General features: G+C 46.3%; 2 protein-coding genes and 1 pseudogene across 7 annotated transcripts in view; 2 read left to right on the top strand and 1 right to left on the bottom strand.

The window, feature by feature from the left end:
• LOC123786575 (uncharacterized) overlaps positions 1–26,723 on the top strand; it is a 211,407-nt gene that overhangs the window by 123,847 nt on the left and 60,837 nt on the right. Inside the window, exon 4 of the mRNA XM_087868515.1 lies at positions 21,265–22,314. The gene's annotated coding sequence lies outside the window, so the exon portion shown is untranslated. The remainder of the gene's footprint in view (positions 1–21,264; positions 22,315–26,723) is intronic.
• The window catches only part of IRAG1 (inositol 1,4,5-triphosphate receptor associated 1), a 129,976-nt gene that overhangs the window by 75,140 nt on the left and 28,113 nt on the right, over positions 1–26,723 (bottom strand). For 5 of the 6 annotated variants that reach the window (XM_045788856.2, XM_087868037.1, XM_087868038.1 and 2 more), the window contains exon 2: positions 6,466–6,623. In XM_045788856.2, coding sequence (XP_045644812.2) covers positions 6,466–6,623 — 158 coding nt within the window. Of the gene's footprint in view, positions 1–6,465; positions 6,679–26,723 lie in introns of those variants that run through there. The other variant, XM_045788855.2, reaches the window with a different exon arrangement.
• Positions 15,387–15,469, top strand: LOC123786585 (U4 spliceosomal RNA; annotated as a pseudogene).

Genomic DNA, 26,723 nt, shown 5'->3' with positions numbered 1-26,723 from the left:
GTCAGAACTTATATGAGGTTTTTTTTTTTTTGTAGTATGGTACTGTAAAAGTATGCTCTCTTCCTTATGATTTTCTTACTAACATTTTCTTTTCTCTAGCTAACTTTATTATAAGAATGTAGTATATAATACATAAAACATACAAAATATGTGTTCATGACTGTTTATGTTATCAGAAAGTCTTCCAGTCAACAGTAGTCTATTAGTAGTTAAGTTTTTTAAGAGTCAAAAGTTATACATGGATTTTCAACTGTGCATCAGGGTTGGCGTCCCTAACTCCCACATCATTCAAAGGTCAACTGTATTGAGTAAATTCAACTCAAGTCTATATTTATTGGGTGCCTATCACGTGTGATTGAATAGTTATCCCTTTCCTGTGTGCTCAAACTCTGTTGTGGTATAGTGGGGCATTTTCTGGACTAGAAAGAAAAAAAACAATAATTCTAGCCCTGTTTCCTCAGCTACAGCCATGAAGCAGTAGAATCCATGTCTTGTCCCTTCTTTGTTATGTCCTTTGGACAACTGACTTAACCTCCCAAGCCTTCGTTTCCTAATCCATAAACTAAGTATAGTCATAGCTAACTTATAGGGCATTATGAAGGTTATCTGAGATAATGAATACAAAGAGTTTAGCTTAGAACATGGTAGGAGACCCATGTTTAGCTCTTTCCCTGCATCTGGGTATTATACCCAACTGTTCTGAACTTCCAGTTCCCTGGGAATGATGACCACTGTCCTCAACAGTGGGGTTAAGGCATCAATTGCAGTAATATACGTAAAAACTTTTTAAAAACTATTTTGTGCTGTATTAGGGACTTACAACCTATTATGAGGTGAGAACCTTGCTTGGCACTTTATATATATTATTCTGGTAACTAAAGTCAAGCTGCGTGGGGTTTAACTCTCGACTCAGTGACTTAGCTGTATTAGCTAGTACACCTTACTTTACTTTTCTGTGCTTCAAGTCTTCATCCCTAAATGGGGATAACAATAGTACCTATCCCACAGAGATATTCTGAAAATTAAATGAGATAAAGTGTACGACTATCCTAGCACAGTGTCTGGAACGTAGGAAACTTTCCTTAAATGTTCGCTGTTGTTCGCAGCTATTACTGTAAGGCTCGCCTTGCAGATGAGGAAACAGGCAAAATGAGCAACTCACCCCAGGTCCCACTCAGGGATGTGAAGCCCAGCTCTTTCCACATGCCACACTACCTATACCTGGCATCCCTATGAAATGGACGCATTTCCTGTCTCTTCCAGACTTCCCTGGCTGCTTGGGGAAGCCTGCTTGGTATTTTTCTCTTCTAAAAGGACAGCTGAGCAGGCTCAGCTCTGGGTCTGGCCCACTGACTGATGGTGGTAAGTCACGATGGGTCTCTCACTATGCTGACACAAACAGGGAGAGAATTCCAGATTTGTCATGGCAGAGCAACCATGATCTCCAATTCTGAGCCAAAAGAGGAGGCCCAGCAGCTTTGTGGTCAGAGGTTCTAGGAGCTCCACAGCCAATCCCTTGCTGTTAGGGCCACACACAGAGGGCTGATTCTCCAGAGCACATTCCAACCTAATTTCAGTTAATTAAAAATTGGAGGTGGGGATGGGGTGGGAGCGGGGATGCCACTGGTTAGTTGAGTGCTCTTAAGTCAACAAGATGCTGCTGTATAACAGGGTTAAGCATCAAATTGTCTAGAGGACCAGAAAGTGCAGTACAAAGTAGGAACATAGGGAGATGTAGAGAGAGAGAGTAACTCGTGTGTGGCCTGAAACAGGAATTGCATGGTGGTCTGTGTTTTTAGGAGTCAGCGTGCATCGAGTTGGGCTGTTTTATTGTCTGATGGCTGAAAAAGAATGAAGAAGGCATAGGCAGCACATTGTCTCAGCAGGATGTGTGACACGGAGCTGTATTTTCTGGCCCCATGGGCTCAGGCATCTGAGAGGATGGCAAGCAGAAGTAAGACCCTGTAGTGCTTTGGAGTGTGCGTGGCAGTGCATTTGTAGGGGCCTAGGTTGGCCATCTCAGACAAGGACTTTGGAAGCACAGGACAGTGTCCCCCTGGCTCAGGCACCAGGGGTTCTCATAGAGGCCCCAGAGGCAAACAGTACTTAGTACAGGGTAGAGACTTAAGAGCATGCGTTCTGGGGCCAGGCTGCCTGGGGTCAAACCCTGGGCCTGCTGCTTATGAGCTGTATGATCTTGGAGGAAGCTACTTAACTTCTCTGTGCCTCAGCTTCCTCAGCTATGAAATGGGGATGATGATACCTACCTCATAAAGCTGATTGAAAGTTAAATAAGTTAATACAGTAGAATAGTACCTGGCATTATTATTAAGTGTTGTGGACAATGGAGATGGGGATGGGAGTTAGTCAGTGGGTGGTGGAAGGAGGGCTACTGGAACAGATGATGTGAAAGATGGAGGTCTGCTTATGAGTTCACATTGACCTGCACCTGGAGGCTTCCAGAAACCCTGAAAGAGGATGGGGATTCTCTGGGTGGAAACTAGAGCCAACTGTTAGAGCTAACCTGAACCTCTTTGCACACTCAGGTTTGCAAGGCACTTCTGAGGAAGTCATGCTGTTCCAAGGAGCCAGCTTTCTGATATGGCTGCTGGTCACAGGCCAGGGAATGGGTGATAACCTGGTCTTGCAGCCTCTTGGACCCCGAGGCCAGGTCTGGTGCCCTATGATTAGGGGGAGACAGGTGGATATGTGCCCACAGGAGATTTGGGAGCAAAGCTTGAAGGAACAGAGGAAAGGGGACTCTGGGAAGATGCATAAACCGCCTTCCTGCATCTGTAGGTTTTCACCCCACTATAGGCAGTTGTGGAGGGCAAAACTGAGGGGAGTCACAGGGAGGCAGTTCCAGCTTGACCAGGAAGCAGAGCTGGCCAACCACACCACAGACTTCCTTGTGAGGTGGGGAGTTCCCCCATATGGAGCTACTCCTACAAATTCCCAAGACCCACCCCAGAAGACTGATTCAATAGGCCTAGGTTGGCAGAGGAATCCAGGTTTAACAAGCTTCCAGGTAACTGTTTGGGGGCTCACACTATGAGAATTTTGCCTGCCTGGGAGGGAAGGGTCTTAGATGAGATCTAGTACTTGTTCTAGTCTTAGCTCTGATGGTCTGTCATTCTGTGGTCCCATAAGGTCCCAGGCTTATGTTCTGACAGCTTTTATTCCTGCCAGAACCTCTCAGCCACAAGCTCATTCCTTTGAGCCCCTGCCTGTTCTAGGGCCATCCCAGAAAATACAGTCAGGGCACAACCTCACAGAGCGCATTGTCCGGAAGCTTTATTTCTTTGTGGGTCTTGATTACAGCTTCTGATTAGGGACCTCGTGTGTGTGTGTGTGTGTGTGTGTGTGTGTGTGTGTGTGTGTGTGTGCTCATGCAGAAAGAAAAACAGGATCTAGGTTTACAGCTTTTGTGTTTTTGTGTGAGAAGGTCTCAGCTAGTGTTCATGTCAGCGATGGGAAATGGGGGCTGGGGCTTGAGGAACTAGAAGTAGGGCTGGACCCGGGGGAGCTGTAAACTCAGAAGGATGCTCTGGTTCTTTGCCTGCTTCACAGAGAGGGAGTTCACACGGTACTGGGAATTTTAGCCAAATCCTCCTAGCCAACCCTGCTTTCCTGGCTGCCTGGTTTCCACTGCTCCCAGAGACTTGGGCTCCAACCCCTGGAGGCTCCATCCTGTTCACAAGGCCTGACCCTCCCCTGAGGCTGTGGCTGCCTGAGAAGCCCAATGTAGGTTGTCTGATGGGTGCAAAGAGGGAGGTGCTCTTCACTGACAATGCCCACGGGCTTCGAGAGAACTCAGGGAGTCCTAGTGCCTGTCAGTAAGGGCAGAGAATAAAAGGATACTGAATCTGATGTCACCTGCAGTCTAGGATCTAAACTGCCGCAGCCCCATGGTCCCTCAAACCAAAAAAGGTACTAGAGGTCTGGGCTGACCAGAGTCTAGGAGGCAGTCACTAACACTTGTCCTGAGGAAGAGATGAGGAAGCAGAGGCACAGAAAAGTTAATAGGCTCACAGGAGGTCTTTTGACCAGGATGTGGAGGAACCCAGCTTGGTCTGTCTCCAGAGTCCACATTCTTAAATCCTGTGCTAATGGTCCTCCCTAATAGGACCTGGGCATCAGCTCACCTAAAGTCCTCATGGGTCCTTTTCCTGCTGGGCTCCAGCAGTGCAGAAGTTCTTGGTACCACAAACACTCCCCGTATTGTCTTGACTTCCCACAAGCACAGAGATAGAATCATGGCATTTGAAGGATCTTCAGAGGCCATGGTGGCCTACCCCTTCATGTTATGGAAGTCTGGTTCTGGTTCAAGGTCACAAAGGGTGTGAACTTGTGGAAAGCTGGAATCTGGAGCTCCTGCTGTTCAGCTAGGGCTCTCTGACCCTCAAGTGCGTGGTTAGTTCATGGATTCCTTCCACTGGCTTGGCTGTGCCTGGAAACTCACACTCACCTCTGACCCAGTGGAGCTGTACCTAGATGTGGTTTGAAGTCATGATGGTCAGAAGGGCCAGCAGGCTTTTGTGCTATCTTGTCTTAGTCTCCTGAGAAGGCTTAAAGGTTCTTTTATTTAGAGAGGTGAGATGATGAACTAAAGGTAAGCTAAACTCAGTATAAAAGGATGTCTTCACTAACAGTGGAGTTGCAGCTTTGCCAATCTTTTATTTTTATTTTTTTAGGAACACTTGTATTCTTGGGGAGCATGGCATGACAGCTGTTTGGGGGAGCTGGCTAGGATTCAGGAGCCAGATTTTGCATCAGAAACTGGCTTAAGCACACTATTGTTATTAGTGAGGTGGAAGGGGTCAGGCAGGAAGGGTCATGGTAAGAAGGAAACCAGGGTTAGGGAGTAAGGATGCTAAGGGGACAGAACTGGGGAAAGTCGCGACTAGGGAGAGGGAGCATTTGAATCAGATTTAATCTTCAAAACTTCAGTGGATTAACAAAATTTTTGTTGGCTAAAACTTATAGCCCACGATTACCAGTGTTTTAAGGGAATTGTCCATATTTGGTTAGGAGCAGTGGTAGAAAAGGGGCAGCAACAGAGCCCCCTTTTTGGAGAAGACCAGACATCACTCATAGAAGAGCAGAGGAGCAATCTAGAGCCACCGAGAGCAACTGACAAGCAGCACCCACCAGGCCCATGACATTCCTGGAAGAGAGGTTCAATAAAACACTGAGCTGGCTGCCTGTGGCCAAATGCAAGGGGGTTTGGCTCACTGCCATTTAGAAATTCAAGGGCTCCCCACGTGTGCCAAGTTCTGCAACATCTCAATCCCATGAGTTTGGGATAGGGAGATACAAGAAGCCATTCTTTTCTAAGTATTTACTGTCTGAGTTCCCACAGTTATGACATGCAAGAAAACAAATGTCATCCTAACATGAAAATGTTCACTGAGAGTCTGCCCGCTTACCAAATTAATGCTCACTCATACATTCTTTCCTCATTTAACAAGTGCCTGTCCCTTTGGGCTGAGGTCAGTTCAGACATCTGTCAGATATAATGGGGTGGTATAAGTGCAAACCAAGTGCAAAGTTCATGAAATCAAAGAAAACAGTGTTGGAAAACTTCACGTGCAATGTCTTGGACCAGTGAAGAGCAGATGGAGCTGGAGTAGCTAACAAAGAAAAAATTACAAGGATGATGAGGCAAGATAGGTTCTTTATGAGAAAATGATTTGCATATTGAAAGATCCATAGAGGTCCTTGGGAAAAATGAACGAAGCCCTTAAATTTTAAATACACAATCTCTTAACAGAGGTGCTGTAAAGTAAAATGTGAGGGATGTGGTTCACGTGTACAGACCATCATGTTGGTATAAAGAACAAATACACCAATGCCAAAACCAACACAATTAAGTCTTTGTTCCTTCTAAAAAAGTAGTGCATAATCAATTTTTTGTTATATGTCTAGCTAAAATAATTTTTCATAATTTCATTTGTACAATATAATCTCAGTGAGACTCTTTAAGTTAATTTCTTTTAATCATTTCTCTTTTTTATAATACAATTTACTGAAAATCTTTTCCACTATTTACTGTAAAATTTTGATCTTCATTTTAAGTGGAATCAGTTTAAATGGCCTTCTGCTGGTGACCACAACCCTGACATGACAAGGCCCTCTATGCTGACGGCTCTCCTCCAAGTCTTTCTCCATTCTAGGAGGGTGCCTGCAGGGTTAGTGGCTGGACCTCCCAGGAGACCTCAGTCAGACATAGCCTAGGAGTCTCCTGTCTCGGGATATATGGGGGGAGTGGGGGACTCGGGCAATTCAAATGGACTCTGGGTATTTATTCCTCATTGTGGCAGCCACACACCTTCCCCAGGTGCCCACTGCAGCCTGCACAAGCTGTCAGCAAACCCTCTGGCCAGGCTTAGAGATGTGGCACCAGCCCAGGGCACTTGGCTTGGCCCTGGCCAGGCTAACTGCAGGCAAGGAGGGGGCACTTACTTGGCCGGTGGGGCTCTGGGCTGCCTGTGGCTCTCCAGGGGGCTCCTCGTCCTCGGGAATGTGGGGCATGGCAGCCTCCTGGCGAGAGTGGCCACGTGTGCCCGGAACCTCCGCAGCGTCAGCCCCAAAGATGCTCCAAGAGGCCTGGGCTCCGCAGGCTGAGGAGACGCCAAAAGGACAAGTCAAATCCACTCCCATCCCTGACCCAGACTGGGTTCCATTTCCAGGAGCCATGAGCTGCAGAAAAAGCCTGCTTGAGTTTGCATCAACACCAGAGGTTGGACTAGGCTAGGAAAGGGCATTTGGAATTGCATTTCCTCCTGTTCATTTTCTCTGTTTACAAAGTCAGAGATGACCTTAGAGATTTTCCATCTAATTTGGTCCTTAGAGTAAACACAGCTATCCCAGAAGGGAGAAAAGTGCTTCAAACTCCTCAGAGTCATAGCTAATGGAGGACACTCCATTGGGATCAGATTTTTATCTGTGTATCATTTATTAAGCACCTACTATGTGCCAGGCACCATCCTAGGATCATTTCCAACATCACCTAATTTAATCCGCATGATGACCTCTGATGCAGGCATTAATATTCACATTTATAGAAGAGAGAATGGCTTCAGAGAGTGGCAGCTATTTGCCAAAATCATACAAACAACCAAGCATTTGAATCCAGATCTTCCTGATTTTGAGGCCAGGGCCCTTTTCACTCTACCACACAGCCTTCCTTGCCCGGGTTGAGGAAGAGGAGGATGTTTCTTGACTTTCTACAGCGTGGCTAACCTCATGTCCTTCAACAGCATTTCTGACCCTCATTATGGGGCTCTCTCACTTGAGGACAACCCTCAGTGGGCCTGTGATTCTAGAGGCTCAGCCAGGGTGGATCTCGTGTACTTTCTGCAGTGCCCACCACGAGCAACCTTTCATTGCTTCCCCAGAAGCCAGGCTTATCCTGTCTCATGGTGTAGCAGCCTTGAGGCCCAGCTGGGATCGACCCAGTCAGCATAATCTCACTTGTCTCACCACAGTGATTGGCTCAGGGATAGAAAATAGGTCCAGTGTAAACCAACGAGCACACTGCAGTGTTCTGGAACCCAGGTGCTTTATCTTGCTCTGGGTGGTAGAGTACACAGATGTAAGACCCAATGTTACCGATGCCATTTTGTTTCTGTTTGGAAGTCCAAACTGAGGATAAAACTGACATACATAGAGGGGGGAGTAGAGCCAAGACACTTGCAGGAAAAAAGAAGGTGGATCCCTGATCAAAGTTCATCTGAAGCCTGAATTCTTTCTGGACTAGCCAGTTATACAAACAATTAAATTTCTTAGGGTTTACTTACAACTACTAATTTGTAACTACTTATACTAACTTGTAACTACTAATTATTGTTACTCGTAACTAGTAACTGTTCTTTCATGTTGTTTAGGACTGTGATCTCTCCAACAGACCTGAACCAATGGGCCTGGCTCCTCTGCTTCCTCTTAGAAAAGGCCAGTAATATGAGGTTTCAATCTGCAGAGGCAGGATAACAAGATAGAAAGAACACAGGCCTTGGAATCTTATATCTGGATTTGAGTCCCCACTCTGCCATTCACTGGCTACATGGCCTTGAGTGTTGGCTTTATCTCTGAGCCTCACTTTCCTTATCAGAGGAACAGAGATAAGAATGCCTCCCATGCAGGAATGTTCTAAGGACAAATGATATAGAGCACCAAGCGCAGAGGAGGTGCTCACAGAAGCCACCTGCATGGAGGTCTGCAGCCCAGGAAGCTTGGCCAGAGTCCAAAAGCTTCTACCCAGCCTCTTCCCCCACTACATTTCTCCCGGTCCCCTTTCCTAAAGGGGTGGGAGAAGCCTTCAGGGACCTGCAGAACCAGCAACCAGCATAGTTCTACAACTTCAGAGATTCCCTGAAGTTGCTGCTCTGCTAGTCAGCCGATGAAAGCCACCGGATGCAGACCCTGACCTCAGCCACAGCCAGGGGCTACTGGGACACACACCAGAGAAACAAAGAACACTGAGTACCTACTATGTCCTAGGTCCTACGTAAGGTGATAACTGCAGGAGACTAGGAGGAAGTCAGAAAGCCCCACCACCTCCCATGAGACTAGATATTCTTCTGGTCCCACAGGAAAGGCCTGAGAGCCTGGAGCCAGAGGGCTGTGGGCAGGCTCAGATCTGACATCAGCCACAACTCTGACAGATCCTCCCACCCAACACACACACCTTTGACTGAGCTCCCCAAGGAATCAAAGGGTCTGATTCATCATGGATAACTAGAAGATTCATCAAAAAATGCTTGTTGATTTATATTTAAAGAACTAGAGAACTTTAGCCATGATGGTGGTCAATGAGACCACCATCTTGACTTTTGTCAGTCTCTGCAGTGGAAAGGTAGCCCATTCAGCTCTCAAACAATTGGGGTGACCTCTGTTGGTCAACTCAAGAAATCTCATCTCAAGTAGGCAATCCATGAACCAAATCATTCATTCATTCACCACACTGACTTTATATGTGCCCTACCAGGCCCTCTGCTAGGTGCTGGTGACTGAAAGATGACGAAGATGTGGTCTTGGCCCTCAAGGAGCAGAGTCTAGTGGTGGGAGGCAGTATGAAAACAGTATAACTGTTAAGACTTCAAAAGTGAGAAGTGGCAGGATCTCAGAAAAGGATCCCCAACTATGGAAACTGGGACAGGTGAGGTATAGTTTTAGACTAGATTCCATGTTAGAAATGGTGTTTGAGCTGAGCCATGAATACTGAAATGCTGAGTGAAATTTCTCTGAACAGAATAGCTAGAGGGAAAGGTGAGACAGGAAGGGAGAATCCCTACTGGACAGATTCACCCTGTCTCTTGAGAATGAGAGCTATAGGGCCAGGGCATACTATGCCTTGCATCCCAACCAGTCACTATATGGATGACATGAGCATCAGATTTACCCAAAGATTGGCTCTGTGATTAATTTCTGTCACCTTTACTTGGATTTCAACAGCAGTGACATCAGTGGTGCTGGACAAAGTATATGGTCACAAGGTTGACAGTAGTAAAAGAGTATCCACAAACCCCAGTTCTACCAAGAAATTTGGTGCACTTCCCTAGAAACCTCTTAAGTGATGATGGATGTATGTGCAGGTCCAGCCTGTCTTAATAGTAATATGGTTCCCAAAACATGAGTGGTGACAGTTCTACTTTCCTTTCCACCTTAATCTACACAAAGTGTATTGCACTCTGAGTGGTAAGAAGGATTCAGACAAATTGGGACGTGTTCCAAAAAGGGGAAAGCAATATGCAGGAAGAAAGAATTTGTCTTTAAAGAACTAAAGATCTTTAGCCTGGAAAAGAGAAGGTGCAGGGAAAAATAAAATCGCTTCTCAGCTATTTGAAAGTCATTCCTATAATTGTATTGTCCCCAAAGGATAAAAGCATGACCAATGAATGAAAGGTCAGATCAAGGCAAAGGAATCCTGTCTAGTGGTTGGGACTATCTGAGATGAAACAGGCTACTCTTTAAGGTAATGAACTCCCCATTCCTGGGAGAGTTCCAGCAAAGGCTGGGGCAATGGTCATAAGATTCCTAACCCACTCCAGGGGCCATTTTCAACCCTGAGAGTTGTTGAAATCCTGGACTCTTCCTAGTCACAACAAACCACAAATGTAATTGTCCCATCTCATAGGATTCTGGGATCATGGTATCCCAAAGTCACATAAAAAAATATCTCATTTTCTGACCCTCCACTTTCTTCCTTCCACCTCCTGCTCAAGAAAGACCTTAAGTCAGTCCCTCAGTCAGAAAGCAAAGCAAAACAGAAACGAATTAAGTGAGACAAGCACTAAGAGATGTCAGCTGCTGTAGCACAAAACAGAGTGGAGACTGGCTGTGGTCCCACACTTGACAAGACAGAACCCCGAGCTCCTCAGGGGGAGCCCCAGCCGCCCCGCCTGCCGAGGTCATTCCCACGCTGCTCCTGCCCCATTTGCTTGCTCTCCCATCCATTATTATAAACTCCCTGCTTAAAATAGCAAGGTAACAGCAGAGTCCTTCCCCCAGGGTGACATCTGGGTTCTGCTGGAGCTTGTGGGCACACGGACCCTGCATCCATCACAGCAAAGTTAGGAATATAATCTGCAGGAAGTGGCGATCTAGAGCACCAACCCATAAAAGGAAAAAATATTTAGTAATGTTTGGTCTCTGAGCCGTTCCTTCTTTAACCCATTTTCAGGGCCCTTATAACTACCTCTTTAGCCTGGTCAGTAAAGGGTTAGATGGGTCATTGTCAAGAGCCAGTCAGCTCTTCGGATTCTACTCATTCTGTCCCTGGCCAGTGCTTAACTGTATAGTTTGGCCCATTTTACAGGAAGGAAAACTGAGGTGCAAAGGACGGAAACAACTTAACTGGGTCCAGTAACATTTGTACCTGGTGCAAATTATCTAAGTCTCTGCTGGGATAACTCTCCAATCATTTGTGTACTGGACAAGGCCAAAAGTCTCTAATCCATATTGAAATATTTTATCTACCCTTGGCCATGCTCATGAAAGAAAGCAAACTAGTATATTTTTCTTCATTCTCTCATTTATTATATATTTCTAGTTTGCCTACTGAGTGTCAAATGCTATGCTAGGTATATTACAAGTGCTAATTTGCTTAACCCCTGTGAAATGGGTTTTATTATTTCCATTTTACATATTAAGGAAATAACGATCAGAGAGTTTCAGTAACTTGCTTGAGATCCCATAGCTAATAAGCACCAGGCCAAGGATTATGAAACAGCCTGGTCTGACCCCAAACCCATCATCTCCCCCCTCCTCTCCTCCGCCTCCTCCACCTGGAGTTCCGCTAAAGTACAGTAGAACCCAACATAGGAACCTGCCCCACAAAGAACTGGAATGTGCATTCCCAGTGGGGCCATGGGTGGGTGGGGGCAGGGCAGAGCAAGCAGCAGCTTGTCAGGCAGGGGCCTTATGAGGGCAAAAGTGTGGGCCCACAGTCTGAGGTTGCAGGACGCCCAGGGTGACAAATCCACCCATTCACCTATCCATCTGTCTCTCAGGCTACCCATTCATTCACATGCCTTCTGACTCCTCCATTCATACAACTGTCCATTTGTTTGCCTTAGAAACTTTCACCCCAGAAAGTCCCATGCTTGTTAGATCAGCTGCATAGGCTCTGCCCCCTGTGGGCTATGGGGAGAGGGCAGGAGAGGCCTGCTCTGATGGAGTGGCCATTCAAACATAGGCATGCCCATCCACAGTTGACAGAATACCTCCATCCTCCAACCCCCTGTGGGGGTTGCCCGTGTCCCTGCGAGCATCATCAGGGCTCATGATTCAGCAAGGGCCTTTACAGAAACCTGATAAGTACTATTATTATTAACATTATTAGGCCCATTTTACAAATGAAGAAACAGAGCCCTGAAAACTTACCCAAAGTCACAAAACCCATGAGGTCTGTCTGATTCCCCAGTCCCCAACTGGTCAAGCCCACGGGCTCACAGATGGTGGTCTTGGCAAGCAGTGGCCTTTACAATGGCCCCAAGGATGGCTCTCCCAAAGCCTTGTGACCAGCCCAGAGAAAACCACAGTGTCCCAGGAGCACAGTCTACAAGCTGAGTGGCTCTCACATTTTCTTTGTTAATCTTTGGGTGTCCGGGGAAGAGCCAGAGGCCCTTCTGGGAAAAAAACGGGTTAACCCAGACTCCACTGACCTTTCTGGAGTGACTCAGAATTCTCAGAAGGGAGTTTTTTTGTTCTTCCAGCTTTGAATTTTTGCTTTCATTTTAGCAACACAAAGAATTTGAAAGAGATTAGGTTGCTATTAATACCACTGGTCTATCTCTAGATGAAGAATTTGATGAAGGGAATTGTTTGGGGTGACTGCACACACATCTCTCTCAGTCCCTCTGCAAATTCGGAGGATGACAATGAGGACCAGTCACCTGGTCCTGCCTCTTGCTCCCCTCTTACAGGCCCAGACAGGGGCAAAGACTTAATCAAAACCATACTTGTGAGTGAGGGGCCGTCAGAGAAGGTCCCAGAACCCCTATTCCCCAGGCCCTGCTACAGACATCAGCTTTCTGCCTCTAATTTTGAAGGGGTTGCTTTTGGTAAATGATAAACAAACGTGTCCATGCTGTGAAAGCAGGCATCCTTTGGCAGTTCCTCCCAATCTTCCTCCTCCTTGTGGTCACTCTCATGGGAGAGAGAGGGGGCTCCCTGGTCCCCAATCTCGCCCCAGGGCAGTCCTGGACACACTTGGAAAATCTGGGACATCAGAGATCAGGTCAAAGTGCTGAAAGGCACTTCTGTGGGTCCCTGGGCCTGGCCAGCTGCAGAGCCGGGTCCTAGATCCGACAAGCAAGCCTGAGCAGGGCTCAACTCAGGAGAACACCATCCTGCTTCCTAACCTTGGAATGCTACAAGAGGGCTTTGGAACTTGGAAGATTAGGTTCTAATTCTCTTCTGTCTCTTCCCTGCTGGATTAGTCTCCCCTGGCCTTTGTTTCTTCATCTCTAAAATGGAGCCCCTTTTAGGGTTGTTGTAAGGATTAACTTTAGGGAATACATGCAAGATGCTGGCACATAGTATGTGCACAATGAGTTCCTTTCCCACTCTTTGAAAAGGGCAGCTGAGTTCTCTGAGCCATGGCATCATCAAAATCCAACCAGGCCCGGACAGTCTGCCATTCATCCTGGATAGCAGAATTCCAGCTTTATCTCTTGCAGGTAAAGGAGATACATTCCTGGCCTGGCCAGGACTTCTCTGTACAAACAAGTAGATAACAAGCCATCAGACATCATTGGAATTAAACCCATCAGGGGCTATGCACTCTGACATTTACTCTGCTGTTGGGCAGCCAGTGGTGGCAGACAGTAGGGTTAGAGGGAGAGGGTACAGTACTGTGGTCATCCCAGATCTATGCTGTGGTGAGTCCCAGGTCTGTGTTGTGGTCAGCCATTGATCTGTGCTCTGGTCATCTCAGATCTGTTCTGTGGTTGTCCCAGGTCTGTGCTGTGGTCAGCCCTAGATCTGTGCTGTGGTCAGTCCCAGGGGAGCAAGGGTGGAGTACAGAAGGGCAGAAGAAAGAAGTAACAGAGCGGGGAAGATGAGGGGCCGGAAGGGATTTCCCAATGCCTTCTTGTCTTCAACACAATCCCTCTGGTCCAGAGACTGGGACCACAGGGGCTGCCATCTGGCAGTACTTGAGGGAGGCTGGTCTTGATCACTTCCCAACACCCCCTGGGGTCTGCACCCTCTAGCCATGCTCTCCAGACCTGAGGATTTCTTATAGGTTCTGTTGGCTGGGAGTACCTTCCTCCCCTGATTCAGAACCCATTCCAGCCCTAGGAGTGAACCAACTTCTGCTCAGACCAGTGCCAGACCACCTCCAGGAGGAGAGGCTGAGCCAGCCCCAATAAGAAGAGTGCAAGAGTCCGCACCTACTATGCTCAACAGGGGGCTGGAGTAGGGGACACCTGAGATAGCTAAAATAGTAACTGACCCCTCCCTTCCCCTCACACTTCCTTTCCCCCTATTGCCTTTCCCCTCACACAAACAGGGAGGCCATTCTGTGCTCATTGCCTCGGGGAGGGGTGTAGCAGCAGGCTGTAGAGAAAAGGGAGTCTGTCTCTGTGTTCTATGTAGTGAAAGGCTATCCCTTAGCGAAATGGAGAGGGCTTAGGGTACAGAAAAGAAATTTGGGAAAAGCATCCTAAGTAAGGGTAAGTGTCCCCCCCACCCCCAGGACTGGTAAAAGATTATGGGGCAAGGGGCAGACAGGAGAGGCCATGTAGAAGCAATGAGAGTATGGACTCTGGTGAGGCACTAGAAAAGAGCCTGTGCCCTGGTCGCCGGGAGAGGTGGGGGGAAAGTCCTGAACTCTAAGAGCAGAGAGGTCTTGGGTCCCTTTTCCCAGACAGAACCCTGACGAAAAGACCCCAAAGAGAGGAAATGGTTGTTTGTAATGACCTGATAGACAAGGCCTTCAGACAGCCTCACAAGACTCGTTGCATCCCAGGGGGGTAGGTGGGTGAGAGCAGGGGGCACATGGTACAATCATTTCTGTGTAGCTAGCAGCAGAGTTGCCAGACTTGACGGTGCCATGAGAAGGCTGATTCAGAGGTGACTTACTGACTCAACGACTCACAGAAAGCATGGTGGACATCATGTCAAGTGGGCGGATGATATCAGGCATGAGCTCACCCTCCTTGGTACTCGGGAAGCTCCTTGGACTTTGGGTGCCATTTTGGAGAAAGAGGGCTGGTGAAACCCTGAAATTCCTGGGATCAGGTTCTAGGTCCCCTGAAAAATGGTGAAGCCAGGGCCAGACCTCCCTCCAGCCCAGCCTACCCCCCAGCCATGACAGGAAGTCAGCCAAAACATCTCCCCAGGTTTCCTCCCCAGCTTGTTCACTTCAGCAATTCTTTTTTAAAAATAAGTCCACTTGAAAAAAATTTCTTTTCTTGGAAATATGTGCAATTGCTCAATCGGAGGCAGTTCAAAGGCACTGGGAACAGCAGAAAAGTATCTGAGCCTCCCATTTAGCTGCTAGCAGAAATAAATCTTGCCTGGTTCTCTTTGTTCCAGGCCGCCCGGCAGCCTCTTCCCTGAGTCACTAACTCCAGGGTGACATGAATCATCGTCCTGGGGTCAAGGACCACACGGTTTTCCCCGGGTCTGTGTGGCTGACCAGGGCACTGAGGGGCCATTAGGAAGCATAGAGGACCAAGAGCCTCCTCCTAGGTCCTGGGCCTGACTCTGCCCTCCCAGATGTGTGATCCTGGGGAGTCCCTCAGCCTGTCTGACAAGGAGGTAGATTTATAGCTCTTCCAACTTGTACTTTCTTGGAGCTTCTCCAGTGGTGTGCTAATTGTCAAGAATTTTGTGAGCTGGTTGTTAAACACAGACATCATTAAAAATTGAATTACAGCTTTGTGCAGTGGAAGTATTGTAGCCAATGAGGTTTATCCAAGGCGTGATTATTTCTAATTAAGAATTAAGTTACAATTAAATTACACTGAAAACAAAGGAAATAAACACCCACAAAAATCACATCCTAATTATTTTGCTGCATCCTATTGTTATCTATACTCTTGAGATGATTTAGTTCTATCGTATCCGGGGGGGGTGGGACACTATATAATGATGTGCTACTGTGCATCTCTTTCCAACTTCACATTCAGTGATGTGGAGTTAGTAGCTGAAATTGATCATGGTGCCACCAAAATCAGCAAATCAGTAAATGCTCCATATCAAGGCTTTTCGTCCAAGAGAGCCAGCCGTTAAACAATTAGCAGCTCACCACTGAGCTCCGTCCTGGGCTCGGCTCCTCACCCCTGCTAGGGTGCAGAAGGAATGCACAGGACTTTAATATCACCCCCCAATAGCAGAATTACAGAGATTTGATTGCCAGTTACCTTTGCACAATGCTCCTTAGGTGTACCATGTCCCAAACAAGATCCATCATATCTTCCTCTCCCAGCCCTGCCTTCTCCCAAGCCCACTCCTCCTGTACCCTGGTGAATGGTACTCAGACTAAAAACCCGGAAGTTATCATGGCTCCTCCCTCTCCATCGCCCCCACAATCAATTAGATTCCAAGTTTAGTCAGTCCTAGTTTAGACATGCCTTTGATTGCTTCCCTGCTTCCCCTGGCCACCACACATGCCATGGATCTGGGTGACCCGTGTCACTGCAACAACCCCCTTTTTCTCTTTCCCCCTGGTCTGGCCCTTTCCAGCCACTCTCTACAAGATGCCAGAGAAGACTCTCTAACACATAAGTTGGACTGTCCTGCCCCTTCTTATGGAAGACAGAGTGTGGCAGGCAAGGGAGTACTGGTGCCATCTAATGAGAGCAGTTACTGTTCAGTGCTGAGATCATGAAAAATTATGGGGGAGACCAAGCTCTGCTCCACACAGAAGCATCTCACCATTCCAGTGGCCGCGCCTCTGACAATGTGATCACTCCAAACGCAGCATAAGATTTGGTAGCAAGCGTGAGATATGGTACGGTGAAAATAGCAGGGGTTTGGGAGTGAAATAGACCAGGTTCCAGCATAGCTCTGGCCCTTACAGCTCCATGACCCTTGACAAAGCAATGCATGTTCTCTGGGAGCAGGCTGTCATTTGGAAGATGGGGTTAAGATACTTTTCTCAAAGGGTTGTTAGGAGATTTAAATAAAATAAAGCATGTATCCAGCACATAGTAGATACTTATAAAATGTTCTTTTACTCGCCTCTGAGAAAGAATATTGATTGACAAACATCACTTTGCTTCATGTCACACAGGCCTTCACTTACAACCTAGGTATACTCCTTCCCATGCACTTTACAGGCTTGGTTTTCTGCTTTGCCAGCCCCTAAAAGCAGCGAGAAGGGACAACTGACTGCAGGAAGGAAGCAGCCACATTCTAAAGAGCAGATACAAGCTCTCAGCTTGGCACATACTCTCTGACACCTTCCTTGTCAACTGAGTTCAACCCCAGTTTATAGCCCAGCCCAAATGGTGGTCATGAATGAAGCAAAGCTCTGATATTGGCTCCCTGAAAAGACAGGGGAGCAAGTTCTATTTCAGAACATTTCTATCCAAGATGGTTAAAATGCATAGTTTGACACTTTAGACATAATCACTTTTGTTCATAATATATTAATTGGGGGGAAAAACAGGTGGCATGACTGTATTTTCATTTCAAAATTATATATATTTTTACGTGAAATAGATATAGATTATGGCTGTCTATTAGGGAGGGAAGTCCAGAAGGTGAAAACCCAAATGTTAAAAGTGGTCATCTAAAAGTGGAATTATGAATAAAATCAATTTAACACCTTTTAAATATTTATATCTGTATTTTTTCATTTTCTCCCCCACAGTGAGCATGACTTACTTGCATAATAAATGATGGAATTGTTAAAGGAAAAAAAGAGTCTCTTTGGTGTCCTGAAAAATTACTTAGAGAGGACAGTTTATGCCTGATCATGGACTACTTAGGCATTATTTGTCCTTATTTCAGCATGTGCTAGTTGAGGCTCTGAACCTTCATGTGGACTCTCTTGTCTGGGAATTCCGTGGCCAACTCTTGTTCATCCTTTAGTACTGTGTTCAAATGTCACTTCCACCAGGAAGCCTGCCCTGACTCCCTCTTCTGATGCCACTCTTCTGGACTCTGACAGGTCCATGTTCTCCCCTGTCTCATGGCTCTCCGCCTTGTCTTGTAATCATCTGTTTACTGCATGAACAGTTCTCAGCCTTTTTGCTAGCCAGTCCCCCTAAACCATATGGCAAATTTCTATTAACTAACAGAGCATAAATCTCCAGGGTACAGAAGTGTGAATTGTCCTCCAGTGAACTCTGACGAGGCCCCCCCATTGGGCACACTATCCCCTCAACCCCCCCTTTTCCCCTTTCTCAGACACACTTATTAAGAATCATGTTCTAAACAGTGGGCTCCTTGATGGCAGGGCGAGCATATAATTCATCTGCCAGAATTTCTTGAATAGATGAATAAATGAATGAGTAAGTGAGAGAGTAGAAGAAAATATGTCACAGACTCTGATACAGAGTTGTTAAGAGTTCAAACCCTGGTTTTTGAGGAAGCCTTGGGAAGTCAAATGACCCCTCCAGGGCTGATTTCACTTGCGGCCCCATCATGTCCTTGGAGTTCCTCATGTGAGAAGTGGGGAAAACAAGGACCTGTTTTCCTCTTACTTAAGCAATATGAGCACATATCATCTGGGTGGCTGCATATGCAGGTAGATGGCCTCACCTGCCCCGTTCCTACTGAGCTTGCCCAGGTTAACAGCTGAGTTTTTTCTCTTGATGATGTAAGTGGGTTTCCTGTCTTCTCTGACACACAGGTGTGCAGATTTTCTCCATAGGATTCTACCAACTGAAACCTCACAAAGAGCAGGGCCTCCTCCTCTGCCACCTACATGCCTCTGTTTGACCATCTAGGAGTACTTTGCAAAGCGATTTTTAGGATTCACTTATCAATGGGACTTGCAGCTTTCACTTCAATCCTGTAGGAAACCACAGAGCAGCCTCACTGGCCCTTCCAGCTCCACTTTGAAAACGAGCTAAAGCAGTTCCCAAATTGCTGCCAGTGTGCTCAAAGTGGTCATAGCCTCCGAAGCCAAACCTGGACACGTGCCCCAACGCCTGCTCTGATGAGGGGACAGACTCTGATGTTGGGGGTCCGGGAATCCAGAACGCAGAATCTCCCTCTCCTGTGAGGCAGGCCTCTGGGAACTGTGGTCTCATTTCAGGGAGAAGGCCAGAGGAATTGAGCCAGCTTGGTGGGACCCTGGCAACAGCTAGTCCTGCCCACACTACACGTGCAGACTCTCCCAGAAGCCAAAAGTGGGGCCAAATTTCAGCCAACAGCCTCTTCCTTGGATCTTCTGGTTTCTGTGTCTGAAGACATTCATTCCTTAGGACAAGGACAAGGACGGACAAGTGATATTTTGTCCAAGACATGAGATGTGTCAATGGCCACCCAGGAGCAGCCTGTCCGAAAAGCCAGGATCAGCACCCTATCACCTTGGGAACTTCGTTACAAATAAAAATAAAACTTCTTTCTTGACTCAGCAAAGACCCCTAACCCCGATCAAAATAAATAAATACCCAGTTCCCAGTATGCCAGTCCCCTCTTTGCCAGTTCCTCTATCCTACTCTCCCTCTCCTCCCCCTCCCTTCCCAGCTTTGTTCTGGGAAATGACCATAGAGGTCTAAATGCGGGAACCGGTTTCAGAAAGTCCAAAGGAAAAGATGGCCTTCACAGTGCCTAAGTCATTCATTCATTCATTCAACAAATGGTTAGTGCGTGCCTCCTTAGTGTCAGGTATTAAGCTAGGCCCTGGGCTCTGAGGTGTGCCCTTCAGGCTGCCTTTCCAGGAAGCCTTCCCTGACCTCCAGGATACTGTGTGCTCTCTGGTCTATGGCAGCACGGTGCAGCTGCCCCCTATCTGCCACACAGTGGTCTCTGTTTCCGGTACATTAATTGCCTCTGCCAAGCCTGATGGTACAGAGCTTTCTTTTGTGCCCCAAGCTGTGGAAACATAGCATAGGTCCTGAGCAATTGCTCAATACCTGGTGGATCCCTCCTTTGAAAGCAAAGACTCTAGGACTCAAACCCCACCTTTCCTACGGCCTACCACACTCCCAGCGCAATATGTATTAGCTCTTAAACTCTCTCCGCTCTGTGAGGAAGGCATATCTCCATTCTACAGATGAGGTAAACCACACCTCAGAGAGGTAAAGTGACTTGCTCTAGATCACAATGTCAGGAAATAGAGTCAGCACTAAAACCCAAATCTCCTGTACCCAAAATGCTGTCCTTGGCCCTTCTTGAGTGAGAAACCATTCTTTTTCTTCTCCAACCTCAGCAGAGATAGAATAAGAATATTGGGAGAGGTTTCCTTATGGGGGATCTTGATTGTTCCAGATCACAGCCCTACCTCAGGGCCAGAGAGGACAGCTGTGGCTGAGGCATGGAACTGAAAGTCTTTCTCACAGCATCCCCTGGAGTAGATAGGAAGCAGCTGCATTAGCTAAGACAAACAGAAGAGAGAGCTCTTCCCTGCTGGGATGGAGTGCCCCAGCTCAATTCCCCACCCCTTGTTCATCTCCACTCTCAGAATCCCAGCTCTCAGAAGCTATGGAAAGAGGCCCAAAACCTGGTGTTGGGCTGCAGGGCACAGTGTGGCCTAATAAGTACTTCAGGGGGCCAAAGGAAAGATTGCAGAGGCTCAGTTACAGGGGCCTTCTGGGGGAGGGAAGAGCAGACTGAAACCATCCACCTCTGTGGCATTGGGTTCCTTTACCACTTGGGCCTCAGTCTTCTCATCTTCACAGTAGAGGGTTGGGCTAATTTGCCAGCCTGAGCCCCACTTTCTACCCCATGAGTTTGGGGTCCATGTTGCCTATGGAGAGCAGTCATCAATCAGAGGTGAGGGGTCTAACAGGCAACCCCAGGGCTGGAGGCTGCCTTTGAACATCTTTGTATCACATCCTCCCAGTTACAGTGATTGGTTCAATGGTGAGCATGTGACCCACCCAGAGCCAATGAGACACAAAAAGATTTTGCTGGGAAAGAGAGTCTTAACTGTAGATCTTAAATGTAAGAGGGTGAAAACAGAACCCTTATTGTCTAAGAATGGAATCAATATGAAAGAGAAGATAGCAAGGAGCTAGAAACTAGGCCCTGAGGCTGTCATCTGATGCCCTGATCAAGCTATGCCTGATATCCCTGGCCTTTTATGTTTCAAGAACCAACAAATACCCCTTTTTGCTTAAACTGGCTTGTGTTGGCTTTTTTGACACCTGCAATAAAGAATTCCTACTGGTACAAACAGCTTAGCCTTTGTAAAGTGGGCTGTACAGGGTCTTTCTGGACACCAGGGGCTTTTCTCACCTTGCTTCTCTGTGCCGACGTGAGAGTCTGAGCTGGAATAATCAGATCTAGAGCCAATGAGCTTGCCCTGTTATTCCATAACTAAACATATCACCACGTGCCTTTCCTCGGAACCTGCTTCTCCTTCTGCATTCCCTGCCCATATTGATGAATCAGTGTCCTCTCTGAAACCCCAGCCCAAACCTCTGAATCTCCCACCCCCACAATGCCTGACCCCCACCCTACCTTCCACTCTACATGTATACATTTAAACGTATACTCAGGCTCCAGGGAGGAACTGGCTTTGACCCACCTCCTTGTTCCTTCCTAAAAGATAACCTGGTGAATATAAAGACATGTTTATTGAGTTAAATTTCAACCCTCAAATGATTTTCCAACATTGTTGCTTCCTTCCAGGTGACTACCAGAAACTCCACCTGTTTCTCAGTTCAGAGTTGGATGGGATCTGACTGCTAACTGTTCCCAGGAGAGCAGGCCCCAAAATCTGGGCAATGGGAGGCTTTGTGAACAGGTTTGCCGCCCTGAACCCCAGCCCCACAGTTTGGGGTGAGAACTTCAGTTTGCAGGACAAGGCAGAAGCTCACACCTTGCCCACTGAGACCAATGGAGGGGATGGGAACAGTTGTGGATCTTGGCCAGGATCATCAAGGGAATCTGAACTGAAATGCATTTGCAGTTTTGTCAACTAAAAACTTGGACAGAGGCTGTGGCCCCAAGAAACCACGTGCTAAAGTAAAGCGGAGCAGTTCTCTTGGCATCCAAATCTATGCAAATAGCCACAGGATTTGAGTCTTTAGACACCACTTGAGAACAGACTATGGTAAACAGTGTTGTGAAATGGTGGTGAGAAAGGTGAAGGCAGGAGCTTGGGAATGGCTCTCTCAACAGCAAACGCTGGTGGCCTGAGGCACAAGAATTTCAGTGTGTTCCTCATAAACAGGCTTGTGCAACAGTGGCTGCTTGATAATATGAGACAGGAAGTAACCATAGAAGATTTCTCTCCAGGGAGTCATCATCTTTCCACAATGGAAAGATGGGAAATGCATAAAAACAATTTTAAGGAATCAGCAGAAGAGAACCAATATTTATTGCACCAGGTGCTCTGACTCTTTACATCCTTCATCTTATTCAGTCCTTACAATACCCTGCATGGAATTATTATTCCCATTTTACAGGTGAGAAAACTGAAGCTCAGAAAGGATAATTTGCTCCAGGCATCATAATTACTAAGCACTTTCAACAGGATTTGAGCTCAGGCTAGTCTGATTCCAAGCCCAGCGTTCTGTTCTTCACACCATGCTGAGGCTTCTAGGGCAACACAGAACCCAGCAGCACTGTTGTTAACCACCATCGCCACAGAAGAAACATTGACACAGGACCCAAGGACCAGAGGACCAGAAGACGTTTTTCTGGCTGAGGATTCACCAATTGATCATCACAGAGAAGGTATTTTCCTTAACATCAGATTCACATATGTTCTGCTAAATTGCAGTTTGTTATTTGTATACCGTCTCTCCTTAAATTAACTGTTTGGTCAACAGCATAGAGTTCAACCCAGGGTTTAAGCTGAGTCATTCTTTAAAAGCCTGTGGAAATGCAGAAACTTCTGGAAATTTCTCATCTGCACTTCCAGTTGAGAGAAGCTGATATCTAACCAGAAATGGACCTCTAGAGAGTTTGTTCTCCTAATAAATAATCCATCTTTCCAGTAGAAGTGGCCTTTTTAAAGCAACTTTGGTTATATTTCTCCCTTGATTAAAACATTTCACTGGCTCTTCATGCACTGATTCCTAAATCCAAGAATGCTTACTAGAATCATCTGAGGTGTTTGATAAAAGGCATACTCCTGGTTCCATCCCAGATATATTGGATCAAAATATCGGGGACAGGGCCCAGGAGTCTGTATGGCTAACAGTCGCTCAGGGGAGTCTGATGCAGCCTATCTAGAAGACAGGAGCTGGAAAATCCCTGGTTCCTAGATAAAGTCCAGGGTCTCTGGCTTGTATGCCAGATTTCCTGCTCTGAGCTACCAACTTCTCTTGTTTCTTTTCTAGCCACTACCACCAAGGTATCCCACACTCCAGCATCACCTAATGCCCCTGTTTCCAATGTTCCATGTGCTTTCAAACCTCTGTGCCACTCTCTGCCTCAAAGACCTATCTCTCTTATCTGCCTCCACGGAAGACTCTTCTCATCCTGTAGGAACCACCTCATGTTCCTCACCAGATGAACTCCTTCTGTCCATTTCTTTTCAGAGTTTTAAGTTGTTTATTTGGGAACATAGACTGTAGAGCCAAACGGGGTCGGGCTTTACCTTGTTTGTCACTTCCTAACTCTGTGACTTTACTGTGGAATCTCAGTGTCCTCACAAGTTGTGAAAGATAAGTATGCAAATATGTGTGAATTGTAGAGACAGTGCCTGGGGTATGGTCTGTAGCAGAGTTAGCTATCAGAATGGTAGCTTTTATTATTATTACTGTTGTTATTATTATTTGTTTTGCATATTATTATGACATTTCTCTAACACAGGGTTCAGCAAACTACAGACTGTGAACCAAATCTGACCAACTGACTGTTTTTATATAAAGAACGTTTTATTGGAACATAGCCACAATCATTGATAAATGTATTGCCTATGGCCATTTTTGCATTATAAGGGCAGAGTTGAGTAGCTGAGACAGACTCTATCTGACTCATAAAGCCTAAAATATTTACTATTTGGCTTTTTACAGAAAAAGTTTGCCAACCCTGCTCTAACATAATTACAATTACTTGTTTGCAAGTCAGTCTTTCCCACTTGACTGATAGCAACTCAGTGGTTTTCATGGCAGACTCTTACTTATCCTTTACAACCCAATCTTTCTCATCTTTGTGTCCCTGGCACTTGATACATAATTAGTGTTTGACAGATGTTGAATGGAACCAAATAACTCTTTAACACGGTTGAAAGGCACACATCTCCAGAAAAGCCCCTGAGGGGAAAGAGGACAAGACTTCCTGCAGGACCAGGGCTGAGTTAATAGAGATATACAACTTGGAGAAACCAGGGACACCTGGGAAGTAAAATCAAGCCTTCATGGGATGTGAGACTTTTGCTGCAGCCCTGGTTCTGGGTTCTTGGTTCAGGGAGGCCCTGCCCTTAGTGCACCATGAACAGTCTCACTCCTTCCTACCACCTGACCCCAGCACCCTTAGCCTTGCAGTTGGAATATTTTCGCTGATGGAGAGGAGAGGAAAAGCCACTTCTAGGAAATTCTCTTCTGAAAGTTAGTATAGTCCCATTTTCCAAGAGAGCATAAATGGTTGGTCCAAATGGTCTGATGACCCTCACAGTCCTTACAGTGGGCAATTTGATGTACTCATTTTTAATAAATGAACTGATTGATATTTTTTCTATGTAGATTTACTTTTTTTTTTTTTTTTTTTTTTTTTGGTTTTGACTCCCCATGAATTTGCCCTTACTGAGCAAATCTCCTCTTGGAAGAGAACTAGGGTTTCAAAGCAGTGGAGCCATTTCTTTGTGAGCTGATTATGAAACCACTCTGTGACCTTGGGCCAGTCATGCCTATCTCTGGGCGTAGCTTTCGGCTTCTGTACAATGACTTTCAGACTTTTGACTCCCTGGAGTTCTGGCCGAAGGGATGGCCTCCCCTAATTCATGGTGACCAAAAGCAGTGGCCTGACCACAGACAGCTTGATAGAGCTTCTTTCTTCTTCCATGCCTCTGTGCTACAGTAATATAATCTCCTACCTTCCCCCATTCCCCACAAATACAACAATTCATTCCTACTACCCTTTCTTGAGGCTCGAAGAAGATACTTTAGCTCAGAAGCAGATCCTCAGAAGATAAGAAAATGCCACTGATGTGGTTGGAAAAATCTGAGCTGGATGAAATGGAAACACAGAGCTCTCCCCTGAGGCTGGATGAGAAGTGCATGGATAGAAGCCAAGTCCATCCTTTCCTTGAGCCTCTGGGAGCTGGCAGCTCATTGCCTCTCTCAGAATGTAGTGCCCCCTTATCCTTCACCCTTCTTGTAGATACCCCCATGGGTATAACTGCTGAACCTGCAGGATCCTGGTTATCTGGGGGGCAAATCAGTTTTACTGTAGATTGAACTGTTTTTTATTGATTTCTCTGTGGGTGATTTATAACTGCCTGCTTCCTAAAAGGGTTTGTGGCCAGATGTCAATAAAAACACTCAAAGGGCAAGAGAGTTAAAAATAAGACTGAAAGGGAGCAGAAACTGTGCAAAAGGCAAGAGGGAGAAAAGCCCACCAGCCCAGGTAGGGTGACACCTCAACTCAGATGACCTGGAGGGGAATCTTGATTCTCAGTTCCTACTGACATGATTGAGATCAGCAGCATCTTGCTTTTGGCTACTATAAGAAGTACAGGGCAGGGGGCTATGGACTCTGGGAAACAAACTGAGGGCTTCAGAGGGGAGGGGGGTGGGGGAATGGGATGGACCGGTGATGGGTAGTGAGGAGGGCACGTGTTGCATGGTGCACTGGGTGTTATACGCAACGAATGAAGCATCGAGCTTTACATCGGAAACCGGGGATGTACTGTATGGTGACTAACATAATATAATAAAAAACATTAAAAAAAAAAAAAGAAATTGTATCGTAAAAAAAAAAAAAAAGAAGTACAGGGCAAAGAATATTTACATCTTGAGCTTCCAAAACTGACCCTTCACTCAAAAGAGAACAAAATTAGAGTGAACTTTTTAAGAACTTTAAAGTTCACTTCACAGGAGTCTTTCCATTTAAGAACTTCCAATTTTACTTCACAGAAGGACTCCTCATGCAAGTCCATTACCATACTGTTCACACAGTGCGATTTGGAATTACTTTTGCTTTTTTTTTTTTTTTTAAGATTTTAAGTATTTGTTTGAGAGAGAGAGAGAGAGAGAGAGAGAGAGAGAAAAGGAGCACAAGTGGGGGGAGGGGCAGAGGGAGAGAGACAAGCAAACTCCCGAGCCCGACTTGGGGCTCAATCCCAGGACCCTGGGATCATGCCCTGAACTGAAGGCAGATGCTTAACTGACTGAGCCACCCAGGTGTCCCTGTTGTTGTTGTTTTTTTTAAAGTAGTCAGTATAAATAGAGGTTCTGGGTGTTATGTACATGTCTGTGTCTGATGGCTGGTTATTGACCTTCCTTGATGTGGCTGTAGAGAAGATTGACTAATTGAGCTCAAGGAACATGCAAAACCACGCATGAGGATCCTTTATCTCAGGGACTATAGGCAGTGCCTTTTAATTCTGGCTGCAGGCCAATGTCATTTAGTGGTCATGTGAATAGGTTATTTAAACAAATTCTGGCTTCCCTAGTTGCAACTAACCAGAGATCAGATCTCTCAGAGGAAAATCCATAAGGCTATTGTTTGGGGGCTGATCTGTGTCCCAAAATTCATATATTGAAGCTCTAATCCCCAGCACCTCAGAATGTGACTACAGGTAGAGATAGATCTTAAAAGAGGTGATTAAGTTAAAATGAGGCTGATCGCTTCTCGGCCTTTTGGTTAAGATCAAGTGAAGTTAAAATGATGCTGTTAGGGTGAGCCCTGATCCAGTCTGACTGGTATTCTTATAAGAAGAGAAAATTTGGTCACACAGAGAGACACCAAGAACGTGCATGCACAGAGGAAAGACCATGTACTGACACAGAAAGAAGGTGGCCATCTGCAAACCAAGGGGAGAGACCATAGGAGAACCCAAATCTGCCAACACCTTGATCTTGGACATCCCCAGAACTGTGAGGAAATCGATTTCTGTTGGTTAAGCCACCCAGTCTATGGTATTTTGTTATGGGATCCCTAGCAAACTAATGCAGTTATTAATAGAATTTCTTGGC

This window comes from Ursus americanus, chromosome 16 (genome assembly GCF_024610735.1).
Source record: "Ursus americanus isolate L20-20 chromosome 16, mUrsAme1.1.p, whole genome shotgun sequence".
In the NCBI taxonomy this organism is placed as follows: Eukaryota; Metazoa; Chordata; class Mammalia; order Carnivora; family Ursidae; genus Ursus; species Ursus americanus.
This window is presented reverse-complemented; position numbering and strand designations above follow the sequence as displayed.